General features: G+C 44.7%; 1 protein-coding gene across 2 annotated transcripts; it reads left to right on the plus strand.

Annotated features, from left to right (window-relative positions):
- Nucleotides 1–859: 859 nt before the first annotated feature.
- Nucleotides 860–14,160, plus strand: LOC133420017 (transmembrane protein 272-like). 2 transcript variants are annotated; one of them, XR_009770573.1, is made up of 6 exons: nt 860–921; nt 1,977–2,062; nt 2,158–2,208; nt 2,324–2,530; nt 11,783–12,922; nt 12,989–14,160. XR_009770573.1 is itself a non-coding variant. In XM_061709561.1 (5 exons), exons 2-5 carry the CDS (start codon nt 1,999–2,001, stop codon nt 12,043–12,045), a joined length of 585 nt encoding a protein of 194 aa, XP_061565545.1. In that variant the 5' UTR covers nt 860–921; nt 1,977–1,998; the 3' UTR covers nt 12,046–14,160. The 2 variants fall into 2 exon arrangements, 1 of the variants encoding a protein (XP_061565545.1); XM_061709561.1 differs by having other exon boundaries at nt 11,783–14,160.
- Nucleotides 14,161–15,144: the final 984 nt, after the last annotated feature.

Raw genomic sequence — 15,144 nt, forward strand, 5'->3', positions numbered from 1 at the left:
TGGGTAGCAATGTGAGCTACCCTCACAAAAACATGCACACAGTCCTGGGCTATACATGCCCCCTCTGGCCAACCGGGGCACCAGATGGGGTGGGGAGGATCCGGCCGGAATAGCGTGATCCTTCCACGCGCTACGTCCGGCCGGAGAAACCCCACCCTGCCTGGTGAAAAGATGCGGCCTGCTCACTCCTCAGGTTAAGGAGGAGACCTGAGCTCAGTGCAGGGCCCTCCCCGGGTTGGTAGAGGATGGCAATGCCCAGGACTGTTAGGTAGGAGCACTGGGTGATAAAATGGGGAAAAAACCGTGATAAAAAAATATTTAAAAAAAAGTAATATGTTGTTTTATTGTCTCTTTAGCTACTGCCATTATTGAAAGATTCATATCAATTTATACTATTTAAAAAAAGGTAATTTGCATTTTCATACAATGCAATAATGAACATAATTTGATCCCTTTTTATTTTCACCATTAATAAATATCTCCATTTGCAGCACTGAAACACTACAATTTAACTTTGTATCCACCCTCGCAAAAGAAAAGGAAACCATCAACAGCCTCAATGTTGTCCAGATTAAGCATTTTCACATAAATTCATCCTGATCAACTTCTTTCTTTCTTTCTTTCTTTCTTTCTTTCTTTCTTTCTTTCTTTCTTTCTTTCTTTCTTTCTTTCTTTCTTTCTTTCTTTCTTTCTTTCTTTCTTTCTTTCTTTCTTTCTTTCTTTCTTTCTTTCTTCCTTCCTTCCTTCCTTCCTTCCTTCCTGGCATCTTGGCATCATTATTCTTATCATTTGATCTTGTGACCGCACCTCTGTCTGTGTGCCTGCGCGATCCCGGAATCAGCAGGCTTTATAACGAGGAGGCGTGATTGTTACAAACGCAGCAAGAAACTCAGTGAAGTCAGACACAACCTGAAGTGAAAGGTCAGTTTCTTTATTTGTATTATTTAATATAATTATTAAGGTGGGGCAGTGATTTTTGTTTTAAGGTAAATCTTCTTCTGAACTTGTATCTTCCTTCTACCTTCGACTATGTTTATTTAGAATTTGGGATAAAAGCCCATTATCGGTGAGTAATCAACTTAGTACTGAAAAGGAATATGGGAGTTACCAGCGATTATGGAGAAATATAATACCTCAAAAATAGTACATTGAACAAATTAGGCTTTCGATCTTTTTAAACCAAGTGAAATATTTGAACCTCATTACAACTTTTCTCCAATTATTTACAGTAAAGGTGTTTCAAAATGACAGTGAGTAGTTAACCCAGTCTTCATTAAGAATTCGTTAAGATTTAGTTTATATTTCAAGTATCACATGCTTTCTAACACATGCATTGTTAAATTCATCATAAAAAGTTTTACTTGTACACGAAATGGTGTTAAGATAAAACAAAAATACTTTATAGTCCTGTAGTGCCCAACATATGTGAGGAAATACTTATAGTTCCTGTATAGTCTATTCCAGTCATATCAGGACTTCTCAACTGGGCTTTTATTTCTTGTGTGGTCTGCTTGGGTTTTTCTTTTTTAAACAAAAATTATTTTTTTCAATAGTTCTACATCCTTGAAAGATCAAACAAAGGCAATGAAAGTTTCTATGAGAAGTAACACAATGAATAAAGGCACCTTATGTTGCAATACCAGGTCTCACACAAGGGTGCAATATGAAAACCTTTTCAAAAAGGTTCTCTTCTCTAAGTTGGAACATCCAATTTTTGTTGCGGAATGAGGAAGTAAAAACATTGAAGTTCATTGGATAGCGACTTGGGACTGACATTAACATTTGTCAGGCAGCAGACCATGCTGGTCGCCACTTCAGCTGTTTGGGCTGTACTGGGCTCTTCCTGTTGTTCTCCCTGTTGTCCTCCCTCCCTTCTCAACACAGATGACTTATCATACTCTCAGTTTGCTGACTTGAATTGTTGAGCAATAATAGCAGCTTCTTTTCATGCTGCAATTCTTTATATTTCCTTGCAGGTTGAATTCTTTCATACCAACCATGACAACCAGTAGCGTTATTTACGAAGCACCTGAGTTTTCTCGGTTCCCAGCACCTGTACAAGGTGAGATATTGTCAGGGACACATGCACTCCTCTCATAGATTTCTTGTTGTTATAAAATATCCATTAAATTTGAATTGTTTTTTGTTTTCTTACAGTCATTTCAAAGCTTTTTGGTTGCATCCTGCCCATTGTTCACATTGCAATCGGTGAGTAACAGAAACCTTGACTAATCATACAGGTGTTTTACTGAAGTTGTCAGCACGTTTGCAGCTGTGAACCTGTAAATGTTTGAGTAGCATCCTTCCCCTCTCTGTCCACCAGGGGCAGTATACCTGCATGACTGTCCCCGGCAGCCCTACATCCCCATCTATCTGATCGTGTCGGGGGTCTTTGGCGTCTTGATGGCAGTGTTCCCCTGTCTCCCCGGCACCCAGCAGCCCAGAGATGGGCCTCCCACCTCCCTGAGCAGGGTCTGCACATGCTGGAACTCGCTGATGTCCACCTTCCTCTTCTGCTGGTTTATTGCTGGTGGGTCTTGATGACAATAAATATGACAAATAACCCATTCCTCTTTGCTTTAATCAGTGAAGATTCATCTGTTAAAATTCTGCAGTGGTGGTCAGACGCCAGACTACTGCTATGAATGTTGAAGAATGTATCTGTTGGCATTAAAGAGTGTTCCCTGACACTGAGGCTACATCCACTGTAGTGCACCTAAATTACATAATCATCACTGGTAGATTCTTGTTCTTCGTGTCTGGCCGTCCTCTATACGATGTCCTTCCAATGGGTGGCGCAGGCGAGTGCAGCAGCGTTGGGTTCGGCCAGGTCATCTCCAGTGCATTGTGGAGCAGATATGCATCTCATGATGTGGTCCATTGTTTGTGGTTCCCCACACGCATGCATCAGAGCATGTTCATTTCCTTTTTATCATGGATGCCTTGCACCGTCCTTTGCCGACCCGCAAATGGTTTAGGGTTTTCCAGATAGCCCATGGTTGGTCATGGCCAGTTGCTAGACATTCATCTGGGATGATGCCTCTCTCTGTCTATTGGGTTGTCTGGCTGCCCAGGCTGTTCCACTGGTTTTGCCACTCCGTGGTCCTGGCGACAGATGGTCCCCAGTTCTGGAGAGGTATCCAGGAAGCTGCTTCTGGGTGTGAGCCCTTTATGGGGGGCGAGGTGTTCGTGCAGTGAGTGCCGGTTGTCATGGGCCTGCTTGCTGCGCTCTGCTTTGGCGGTGACTGCTCTGCGGATGTCAGGGGGTGCGATGCCTGAGAGGGCTTGGAGTCAGTGTGTGGGGGCTGTTTTGATGCACCCAGTCACTATCCTGCAGGTCTCGTTGAGGACAGGGTCCAGTTTGCGTGCGTGACTTGATTTATACCATGCTGGGCAGGCATATTCGGCGGTTGAAAAGCATAGGGCTAGTACTGTGGTACGCAGCGTGCTTGGGTGGGCTCCCCACTTTGAGTTGGTGAGTTGGCGCAGGAGGTTGTTCCTGGTGGACACCTTGGCTCTGGTCTTCTGGACGTGCTCTTTGTAGCTCAGGGTACGGTCCAAGGTTACACCCAGGTAGACTGGGTGCTGGTGGTTGTCAAGCCTTATTCCATCCCAAGTTACGTTGAGCTCCTGTTTGGCCTCCTTGTTTTTGAGGTGGAAGCTACAAATTTGGGTCTTCCCAGGGTTTGGACGCAGGTGGTTTTCCACAAAGTATGTGGACATATCTGTCAGTCCTTGTTCCAGGGTCGACTCCACCTCCGAGAAGGTATGCTGCTGCGTTGTCATGTCTAGGTCATCTGCATAGATGAACCTGCTGCATCCTTCTGGTCGGGGCTGGTCGTTGGTGTAAATGTTGAATAGGAGAGGTGCCAGGACGCTGCCCTGCGGCAGTCCGTTGTTCTGGTGGAACCATCTTCTTTTTTTATTGAGTGTGATGTAGAACATCCGGTTGCTCAGGAGACATCTTATAATGTTGCACAGTTTAGCATCCGCTGTGAGGTCGAAAAGTTTTTTGATCAGCAGCCTTTGTTGGACGGTGCCATAAGCTGCCGAAAGATCAACAAAGGCAACTCCTGTTATCAGCTTTTTCTGGTAGCCATCCTCGATGTACTGGGTAAGGTTTAGCAGTTGGCCTGTGCAGGATTTTCCAGGTCTAAATCCAGCTTGATCTTTGATTAGCTCAGCGTCTATCTGGGGGGATAGTCAACTAAGGAGTAGTCTCTCAAACAGCTTGTAGGTAGTGCAAAGTAGGGAGATGGGCCGGTAGCTTTTGGTGAGGTTGGGGTCTTTTCCAGGTTTTAGGAGAGCGATGGTGATGGCTTTCCTCCAGATCGTTGGTATATGCTGGGTTTGTAGACAGGTGTTATACATGTCCAGGAGCCATTGTTTGGTGACTGGGCCTAGGTGTGTTATCATCTCGGACAGTATGTCATCGGGGCCTGCAGCTTTGCCCGGCTTCATGGTGTTTAGTCCTTCTTCAAACTCTTCATGGTTGAAGGGCTTTGTTAGGATGGACATGTTCTGCTGATTGCCCGGGATGGTGGTGAGATGGTGTTGTCCTTTGGCCCTGCGCTTCGCGGCTCTTCTCCCTTGGCCACCAGTTGGCTCCCAACCTGGTTTGGTGTTACATCGGATATAACAGGTGGTGTGATCTTGTCACCATTTAATTTCCGAATTGTAGACCAGGCTTTTTTGCTGTTCTGAGTCATGTCGATGTTCTCTACAAGATCCTTCCAGGCAATGTTCCCTCTAATTTTTCATGTATCTGGGCACACACGCAAGCTCCCTGAGCAAACTGAGGACGACTGTGAGCAACATCACATATGCACGCTTTATTTTTAAGTATCTCATTACACTTAAAAACAAGACTCGTCACTGGAAAAAACAACAATTTTCACCTGTTTCAAGTAAATTTTCACTTGAAATAAGTAGAAAAATCTGCCAGTGGGACAAGATTTATCTTCTCATTACAAGCAAAAAAGTCTTGTTCCAGTGGCAGATTTTTCTACTTATTTTTTTATTTTATTAATGTCCAGAGAAAAGTTGAGATTCTGAGAAAAAAAAGTCAAAAATTTTATGAAAAAAGTTGAAATGTCGACAAAATTTTGTTTTAATTGACCATTTTCACTTGTTTCAAGTCGATTTTCACTTGAAATAAGTAGAAAAATCTGCCAGTGGAACAAGATTTTTTTTGCTTGTAATGAGAAGATAAATCTTGTTCCACTGGCAGATTTTTCTACTTATTTCAAGTGAAAATTTACTTGAAACAGGTGGAAATTGTCAAATAAGTTATTTTTCTGGTGTTATTTTTCTGGTGATGACTCTAAATTGACTCTAAGTTGAAATAGCAGTAAAACCACATTCATTGATGAAATGACTTGAGGGATGGAAAGGAGGGATGGCAGTTTTACAGGGGGGATGATTTGGACCGTTTTTATTTCAGGGGGGATGATTTGGACCGTTTTTATTTCAGGGGGGATGATTTGGACCGTTTTTATTTCAGGGGGGGATGATTTGGACCGTTTTATTTCAGGGGGGATGATTTGGACCGTTTTTATTTCAGGGGGGGATGATTTGGACCCTTTTTATTTCAGGGGGGATGATTTGGACCGTTTTTATTTCAGGGGGGGGTGCCATCTCCCCTCATCCCCCCTCAACCCCAGTACTGCTGGTAGACACAGCAATGGTATGGATAGCTTTTAGCAGAGGCTTCAGACTTTCTCGTGTCCGGGATCCCCACAGCTCCTTGTATTCCCCAAATCCTTGAATACTTCTCCTCCTCTCGACTCGCGGGACCTCCGTAAACTGATTTATGGTCCCGCGTAACACCAACGCAGAGCCTACGCCGTAGGCTCTGCGTCGATTTAGCGCGGAACCATAAATCAGGCTTTGCAAGTGAACGTCTCACGAGGGGCAGTCGCGTTGCAACGCCACTGTAGCCAAATCTCAAGGAGAGAGCAGAGAACTGAGCTCATGAGAAGTCCCGGTACGCCAGAGGCTAATATTGAGAAGTGGGGGTACTCCGTACCGGCGCGTACCGGCCCACTTAAAGCACTGCGCTGGATAGACTTTCTTGTGCGCTGAGAATATGCGGTCAGTGCGCGATTGCGCACGTGCGCAGCTTAGAGGGAACATTGCTTCCAGGCTTTCCGCCTCTCCTCCCCTAAGGAGTCCATGAGTGCATCGCTGAGATCACTGGTGGTGTCTGAGAACGGGTCCTTTTGGAACTCTGTTTCATAGCTGTCTAGCAGTTGTGAGGACTCTTCTGTGAGGCCTGCGATGTATTCCTTTCGGCATCCACGTGGGATGTGTGCGCGAGCAGTCTTCTTTACAGCCTGAACGAACTTAGTGTAGTTGTCAGGTGTGGGTTCAGTGTCTGTTAGAGTCTTTTCCATTCCCCTCGCTATACTCACTTGGCCTTCATGAGGTTGAAACGGCGTCGAAAGGGTACTTGAGACTTTGTGATGGCAGGTTTGATTGTGACTGAGATTGGTCTTTGCCAGTGGCATCAATTCAGTCAAAGCTAAGGTATGGCAAGCAGTTGCGGAGCGTCAGTATCAGTACAGAGGGGGCGGAGCATTCTCCATGGGCCCTTATGATAGTCATTTTAACATTCAACAACACCTCATCCTACCCATCAAACAACAATAATAATCCAGGTAACGTGGAAAACGGGGTAACATTCAAAACTTTATACATGCTTAGTCCTCTTTTAACGTTTATCGCTCATCTCCTTCATGGCCGCAAATTGGCAGAGAAAATTGGCTGTAACTGTTAAGGCGGATTTATGGTTCCGCTTTACACCAACGCAGCGCCTACGGCATAAAGTATGCGGCGATTCGCACGATACGCCGCGTAACCTCGCCATAGACTGCGCCGTACCCTACGCCGTAGGCTCTGCGTCGATTTAACGCAAAACCATAAATCAGGCTTCACAGCCTATCAGCGTTGGCTCACAGCCCCGATGCGTTCAGGACAGTTGTAAAGTAAGAATTAGCCTACACTGGCCGCACAATGCACATTTTATTATTATTATAGCCTACAATTTACGATTATATATGAACGTATCACACAAAACGGGGCCCTATGAGCTTGTGGGCCCGTGGCGACCACCCCCTTGCCCCCCCCCCGGCTCCGCTACAGATGGCAAGGTTACGAGTCCCAGAACTTAACTACAGTATCAACCAACATGCCCAGCACAGCAAATACTCATCACAGAAGTCTGCTATGTAGCTTATCTGTGTGGTCAAGAAAATTTGAACTTTTTCAAATGCAGTCTCACTCAAATCCTGCTAACATAACTACGAACACTACACTTTAACAACGTGTTAATTACGCAATATGCATCCGTTTTCTGCACCATGGGCAGCAGAGTTAGAGAGCAGAAATCTCCCAGTGTAACTTAAAACAGTAAATGTCCAAATGCAGAAAGGATAGGGAGGGAGCAGAAGAGAGTAAGAGAGTAAAAAAGTCAAATATTTCCCAGATTTATATGAGGGTAGGGCGATTTGATATCTTACCTTAAGATGAACTTGCATAATTAATCCTCAGTGGCTAACAGCCTTGTTAATATCCTGACTGGGGCCACATTGGACCATCACTTGCCTTCTTTGACATCACATTTCAAGATATGAGGGGGGGGGGGGCTTCGTTACAGTGTATCCCTCGACGTTGATTGAGTTCACTACTAGTAACGCCGGCATCGTGCCTAGGAAAAACTGGACTGTCATTTACGGTCAGTGGTTGCAGAATTGGCTACTTCAGTCAGTCACTGTGATACAGTTTCTGTCTTTAGCATTGCCCGTGATGCGGCACATGGAGGCTTCTGCTTGCATCCCGGTAGATAAAAGTACCAGTCAGCCTTAATGACAGTTTAAATAGCATTTTTGCGACAGAATAGCAAGTGTTGGTGGCAGTGCTGACTTTGCTTTTAAAAATACTGCAACTCACATGCACCAGAGGAAACTCATTAGGAGAGCGATATTCAGTAAAGATAAATTCCAGCGGAGCACTGAGGTAATTATAATAATAATAATACATTTTATTTGTATAGCGCTTTTCAAGGCACTCAAAGACGCTTTACATGAGTCAAAATAATAAAAGCAATACACATAGGACAATTACATGACACAGGACAGTACATGAGGACACAACATGACACAGGACATTAATCACACATTAAAAGCAGTTCTGTAAAGGTGAGTTTTGAGATGGGATTTGAATGTTGGGAGGTCTGTACAGTCACAGATGTGTTTGGGGAGGGAGTTCCAGAGGGTGGGAGCAGCGATGGAGAAGGCTCTGTCACCCCAGGTCCGGTGCTTGGTTCTGACTGGAGGGGACAGGAGGTTGGCGTCAGAGGAGCGGAGGCTGCGGGAGGGAGTGTGGCGGTGGAGCAGGTCGGTGAGGTAGCAGGGGGCCTGATTGTGGAGGGCTTTGTGGAGGAGAAGGATTTTAAAATGGATCTGTTGAGGGATGGGGAGCCAGTGGAGCTTCTGGAGGACTGGGGTGATGTGGTCACGGGAGCGGTTGTGGGTGAGCAGGCGGGCGGCAGAGTTTTGAATGTATTGGAGTTTATTGAGAACCTTGGAAGATGAGCCATAAAGGATGCTATTGCAGTAGTCGAGTCTTGAGGTGTTGAAGGCGTGGATCAAAGTCTCAGCGGCAGGGAAGGCGAGACGGGCAATATTTTTCAGGTGGAAGAAAGCAGTTCTTGTGATGTGGTTGACATGGTGGAGTGAGTATGGATGATGGATGATGGATGATGTTGGAGAAGTAGGTGGAGCGAGCTGAGTTGAGGGCATCCTTGTATTGGTGGAGATGATCAGTGTAGGCGAGTTGATGAACAGTTAAACCAGATTTCTTGCAGAGTCGTTCGAGTTGACGTTTACGGGATTTCATTTTGTGGAGTTCAGGGGTGTACCAGGGTGCTGAGCGTGTGAAAGTGACTGTTTTGGTTTTGATGGGAGCTAGTTGATCAAGACAGGAGGAGAGTGTGTGGTTGTAGTCATCCACGAGGTCTGAGGGGTTGTCGGGTGACGGGGAGGGGAGGCGGACATCTGAGTGGCAAGAGAGGCTGAGAGGGCAGAGGGGGAAATGGATTTGATGTTGCGGAAGGATATTTTGCGTGATTCTTTGGGAGTGGGGATGGGGATGTTGATGTCCATAGTGATTGCCAGGTGATCGGACACGTGGAGGTTGAGGCTGGAGAGCTGATTTATTGTGAGGCCTGTGGAGCAGACGAGATCACGGCTGTGGCCGCGGGTGTGAGTGGGGAAGTCGATATGTTGAGTGAAGTTGAGGCAGTGTAGCAGGTCCAGGAACTCAGTAGCAGGTTTAAAGTTTGCATCGTTGACGTGGAAGTTGAAATCACCCAGGAGGAGAACAGAGGGAGAAATGGAGCAGAGCTGGGTCAGAAAATCCAAGAAATCCAAGAGAAAGGAGGGGTTTGGCTTGGGGGGGGGGGGGGGGGCGATAAATGACGTCAGTGACAAGAGGAGTGGGGCCGGATAGTTTGAAGGCAGTTGTGGCAGGGTGGAAGAGCAGCAGCCACTCAGGTGATGGGTCACAGGTGTGTCCCATCAACCTCTCCACCCTGCCTGCCTTCATAAGGCATGGCTGCACAGCAGCAAGGGGGCTGTGGGAGAAGGTGCTTGTGCACGTGTGTGGGTGTTTGGAAGTTGCTGAATAAAAAGAGGTCTTGCACTGAAACTCCGTGTCCTTTCTGTCCTGTCGGTCGGGCCCCGTAGCACCCGCCCTGCTACAGAAGTGTGTTCGAATGAAGGAATGTCGGGAATGTGGATGGAGGTTGTTTTAATGTCCTTTCTGTATATTGCTGCAACACCGCCCCCCCGCCCCTCAGCGTGAGCTTTTTCAATGTAGGTGAAGTTGGGGGGAGTGGTCTGATTTAGAGAGAAATAGTCCAGGGGTTTGCCCCAGGTTTCAGTTAGACAGAGGAAATCAAGATTATAGCAGGCTTTTGTTGTTGAGTGAGCGGGTGTTGAACAGAACCAGTTTCAGGTGTTGTTGTTTTGTGATTGGCTGAGAGGACTGAGGAAGTGGACGGAGATTGGACAGATTCAAATGGTGTTTGTTGTGATGACGTAACGTAGTAGTTGCGGGACGGCAGGAGGACCAGAAGGAAGGAATGGAGTTTGGCGACGTGAAGTTGTATGAAAACAAGCGGCCTGAGCGACTGTGTGGAGGATTGTTTTGCCAGAGACGACCAGATGTCAGACGCGGGTGGTAGTGGTGGTCCGAGGCGGAGTGAAGCGGCGGCATGGTCCGGGTGGAGAGCGGTAGCAGGAGACTAACGTTAGCTAGCGTCGAGGAGCCGAGTGTCCGGGTAGAGAGGAGCAATGAGCACCCCAGGAGTATCCACAGGATTAGCCACAGCATGCTACATCCAGCAGGTAAGCTTGTTGAGGTGGAGGTGGTGGTGGCTGAGGACAGAAAACAGCGGTGACCAGTAAAGGAGTAATGGTAGATTGGTAGAATGAGCAGCTAGCTAGTTGCTTTAGCCGGTGGTGCAGAGCAAAACTTACTCGCGAGGGCTCCAAGGGGAGCCCACAGCGGAGAGAAGACTCAGACAGTTGCGGTGTACACATGGTAGAAGTTAAGAGTTGTATCAAAACTTACCGGCAGAGGCCCAAAAAACTGGGCCTGCTGCGTTGGAAAAGCTTCGGTAAGTTTGGCGTAAGCCGGTGCCAGGGATGCACACACCACGGTTCTGCTGCGGTTGCCAGTACCGGAGGTGCTGGTCGGAGGTGCACGGGAAGCAGGCAAGGTCATGTGATATGTGTTTATAAGAGCTGTTCAGTTGAAATGCTAATGTGGAGGTGTCATTTCCTTTGAAACTCATGTTGATTTGACCTAACTGCAACTTCTAACAGATGAATCAGCTCATTTATTATCACGTTATTACAACTTTATATCCCGTGTGAAGGTAGGAGTTATTGCAACTTTAACCTTAGTAACTTAGTAACTAAATATGGATATCATGAGGGACATTCAGAGAGGAGGTTCAACACGTTGACTCCAATGTTAAAATATCCAGCTTTATAGCAGTAATGAACATTTTTACAACCTAGTTCAAAAAACTTCTTTTTTGCACCATGTCTAAAGATTTAATATAAAGAAGATCATTATAAACTATTAAACAGTGTCTGTGCTGTAGCGACACTTATTAACATGTAATTAAGTTTAGATATTAGGAACATTGGAGAGAATAGATGGGTTCATCTTCTTTTCTTAAAATGGGTTGCACAATGGCATGTTTAAAAGCAGTAGGAACAACAACTAATGTAAGAGATGAGCTCAACAAAATTAAAATGTTTGACCCAATAGTTTTAACATCATTTTTGAATAAATGTAAGTTAGTATGAAACAATTGTTGCATCATTTCACTGAGACCAGAGTGTGCTACAAACTGACAGCAAGCCTGCAAAGTATGCTGCATTTAAAATATGTAAACTGCTCTTGGAGGCCTGACAGTTGAGAAATAACTGACTGTAGTAACACATGTGAGCCACTAGATGTCCTTCTATGTCTGTTTGAACTGAGAGCTGTTCACACACTGATCCCTGGGTGTTGATGTACGATAATCAAAAAAATCAGTTTGATGAAGCAAACTGGTCTTTCAAATTAAATTCAAATTGGAATCATATCTGCAAAAGATGATACAGAATTTGACAAAATCACATGGTACAATGTGAAGTTTGATCAGTAGAAAAAAATATTTGACAGATTACAGCATGTATGTCTACATTTTTCATTTTCTCCGTAGGTAATGTGTGGATCTACTCCATTTATCAGCCAAACTACGACAAGAACACAACGTCTGTAGATCCCTACTGCGACAAGACTCTCTACCTGTTCTCCTTCTGGATCACCACGCTGGTCTACATCTTTCTGGGCTTGGCCGTGACCATCGGCCTCTGTGCCTGCATGTGTGCCTGCATCTGTGGCCTGTCCCTGGGGACATCATCTACTACTTTTACTACTACTACTACTACTAGTCGTACTATTACTACTGTTGGTGCCATTTAACCGACGCTTTTATCGAAAGCGACTTACATCTGAGAGACACACAAGCAAGAAATCACATAGGAGGTCCAGCTGGATCAGTGCTGGTCTGTCTGCTGTGTGCTATTTTTTTTCTTATGATTTGCGTTTGTTTTTTGGTTGAAATGTTCATTCCCAACCCAACACAACAGTCACTTTATACGAAAAAACTACATCTTAAAATTCGCCATCATAATATCATCTTGTCATAAGTGCATGCAGCTTTCTCAGTGCTGCAAAGAGCTGGATGAATATTCTAACTCATTCTGATGAGGAGAGAAGTTTACTAAATGCAGAAGTGCTCCTTAAAGAGCTGGGGCCTCATTTATAAAGCTTGCTTGCGCACAGAACAGGGCTTGAAAGATGCTTAAGCCACCTTCTACGCAAAGGTTGGGATTTAAAAAGAAAAAACTAACCGAAAAATGTGGGTATCTCTACGCTACGCCAACCCTGACCCTCCTGTAGGTCGTAACAGTCGTAAGATATGGGGAACTGGCGACGCAGGCGGTGAGGTGGTGAAATGAAGCCATATTCATGTCATACTGTTAATGTCATCACATATCAGACTTATAAATATATATATACTTATATATATACTAATATAATAGCGCCGATCGTGTCCCTCTATGTTTGATGCACAGCGTCAGTCAGGACACTGCTGCTGCAGCCGTGGTGGACACGCCGTGCCGGGGACCTCCTAGTCACCCACCGCGACAACTGGAGAGTGACTGAGGACAGAACAAATGAGTGCCGGGCCACTCTACGGAGCCCCTAAAGGGACTCAGATTTTTTTTTTTTTTAATATATAATGAGTTTTACGCGCGCGTGATACCTCTACGCGCGGGCGTCAGCCTAAATTATGGTTCCGCGTTAAAACGACGCAGAGCCTACGGCGTAGGGTACGCGGCGACGCGCACCTACCGCGTAGGCTCTGCGTTGGTGTGATGCGGAACCATAAATCAGCCTTGAGCAGCACTGAGGGGAGATGGGAGGGGAGGAGCACTTTAAAAAGTGTGGGGGGACAAAAACATGATTTTGAAAAGTGGGGGTACATGTCCCCCTGTCCCCAGTGGAAATTGCGCCGTGGCACTCACAGCGTTTAGCACAGCAATGGCGTGCTGCCACTCACTCGCTTTATTTTATACTATTTATATGACGCGCAGAGAAACAGGCTGCAGGAAGCCGCTGCACATGCTCAGCAGGCTCATTTATATGCAAATACTACTTTGCATTGCCCATTAATGGTATGAAGTGGGCGTGTAGAGGGTGGGATATGAGGCGAATTCACCTGTGCAACCTTCCAGCTGGACTGTGATTTATAAAGCAAACATTGCGTGCAAGTGTGCGTGCACACGGTTTTATAAATCCGGATTTTTTTTTGCGCCCGCCATTTTCGGCTTTTGGGTTTACGTGCACTTTTAGTATGAATCCTACACACTGTTTTATAAATGAGGCACCTGAGTCTTTAGCTTGTTCTTAAAAGTAGGTACAGACTCTGCAGATCTGACAGAGTTCTGTAGGTCATTCCACCATCAGGAACAATGGAGGAAAATAGTCTAGCTACTGATTTGACGCCACTTTCTGGTGGAAGAACCAGGTGTCTTTCACTGGCTCAGCGGAGCAATCCAGGAACCTTCTTGCTGTGAAGCAACAGTGCTAACCACTAAGCCGCTGTGCTGCCTCGCTCTGGAAACACATCTAACATTAAAGTTCATAATCTGTAACATATCTGATTCTAAAATCTTTGAAACTTTTTTGAAAACACTTGTCTAAACAGCCAGAGGAGGAGTTCAGTTGACGTAATACATACATACATGTATGTATGTATGTATGTATGTATGTATGTATGTATGTATGTATGTATGTATGTATGTATGTATGTATGTATGTACGTACGTACGTACGTAGGTACGTACGTATATATGTATGTGAATGAATGAATGAATTTTTATTTCAAACATGTTAATAAAATGAAGTAAAAATAATAATAAAAAGATAAACATTTACATCTTCATATTCAGGATTTTTTATATTCAACAGGACCTTTCTGTGTGGAGTTTGCATGTTCTCTCCGTGCTTGCGTAGGTTTCCTCCGGGTACTCCGGCTTCCTCCCACAGTCCAAAAACATGCATGCTAGGTTAATTGGTGATTCTAAATTGCCCGTAGGTGTAAGTGTGAGTGTGTCTGGTTGTTTGTCTGTATATGTGGCCCTGCGATGGACTGGTGACCTGTCCAGGGTGACCCCCTGCCCTCTCGCCTGAAAATAGCTGGGATAGGCTCCAGCAGACCCCCATGACCCTCCAAAGGATAAAGCGGGTATAGAAAATGGATGGATGGATGGATCTTCATATTCACATATGTTCGGAAAAAAAAGGAGTGGGAAGAAGTGTACACTTTCTTAGTTCCTACCCCTTTATAACTCTATGGATTTACATAATTGCTATTATCATATCTACACAATATCCATATAAATATAATCTATATAAATACTACGTAAACATGCCTATTATTACATAATTATCCATACAAGTATTATATAGACAACACAAACACCACATAAATACCATACCAATATCCAATATGTAGACCTGCACCAGGCTAGGAAGACTGAATCTGCAATAGTTCAGCAGCTTGGTGTGAAGAAATCAACTGGGAGCAATTATTAGAAAATGGAAGACATACAAGACCACTGATAATCTCCCTCCATCTCTAAAAATCCCTGTATGTATGTGTGTGCGTATATATAATATGTGTGTGCGTGTGTCTGTATCTATGTATAACCAAATAACTTATGACAGTATACATACACACATACACACACATATATAATTTATATGTTATACAAACCAACTGCCATAGTATCTCTTCAACATTATCACACTCAGTACACAAGTCAGTACATTTCCATGTGTATCTTTAATAACCTTAACCTGTTAACAACCATTTCCATACCTATATCTCACCAGCTTGTACGGCTCCTATACTTTTTTTTTTTTTTTTTTTTTAAAAAAGCTCCTTTGCATTTTCATACAATGCAATAATTAATATTATTTTATTTCTTTTTTATTTTCATTATTGAAATT

The sequence above is a fragment of the Cololabis saira genome, chromosome 20 (assembly GCF_033807715.1).
Source record: "Cololabis saira isolate AMF1-May2022 chromosome 20, fColSai1.1, whole genome shotgun sequence".
In the NCBI taxonomy this organism is placed as follows: domain Eukaryota; kingdom Metazoa; phylum Chordata; class Actinopteri; order Beloniformes; family Belonidae; genus Cololabis; species Cololabis saira.

Bases quoted from the DNA above. Each gene is read 5' to 3' on its own strand.
- LOC133420017 (XM_061709561.1), top strand. From the start codon at position 1,999: ATGACAACCAGTAGCGTTATTTACGAAGCACCTGAGTTTTCTCGGTTC. The intron at 2,063-2,157 runs GTGAGATATTGT...GTTTTCTTACAG, and splicing joins GTTCCCAGCACCTGTACAAG to TCATTTCAAAGCTTTTTGGT. The intron at 2,531-11,782 runs GTGGGTCTTGAT...TTTTCTCCGTAG, and splicing joins CTTCTGCTGGTTTATTGCTG to GTAATGTGTGGATCTACTCC.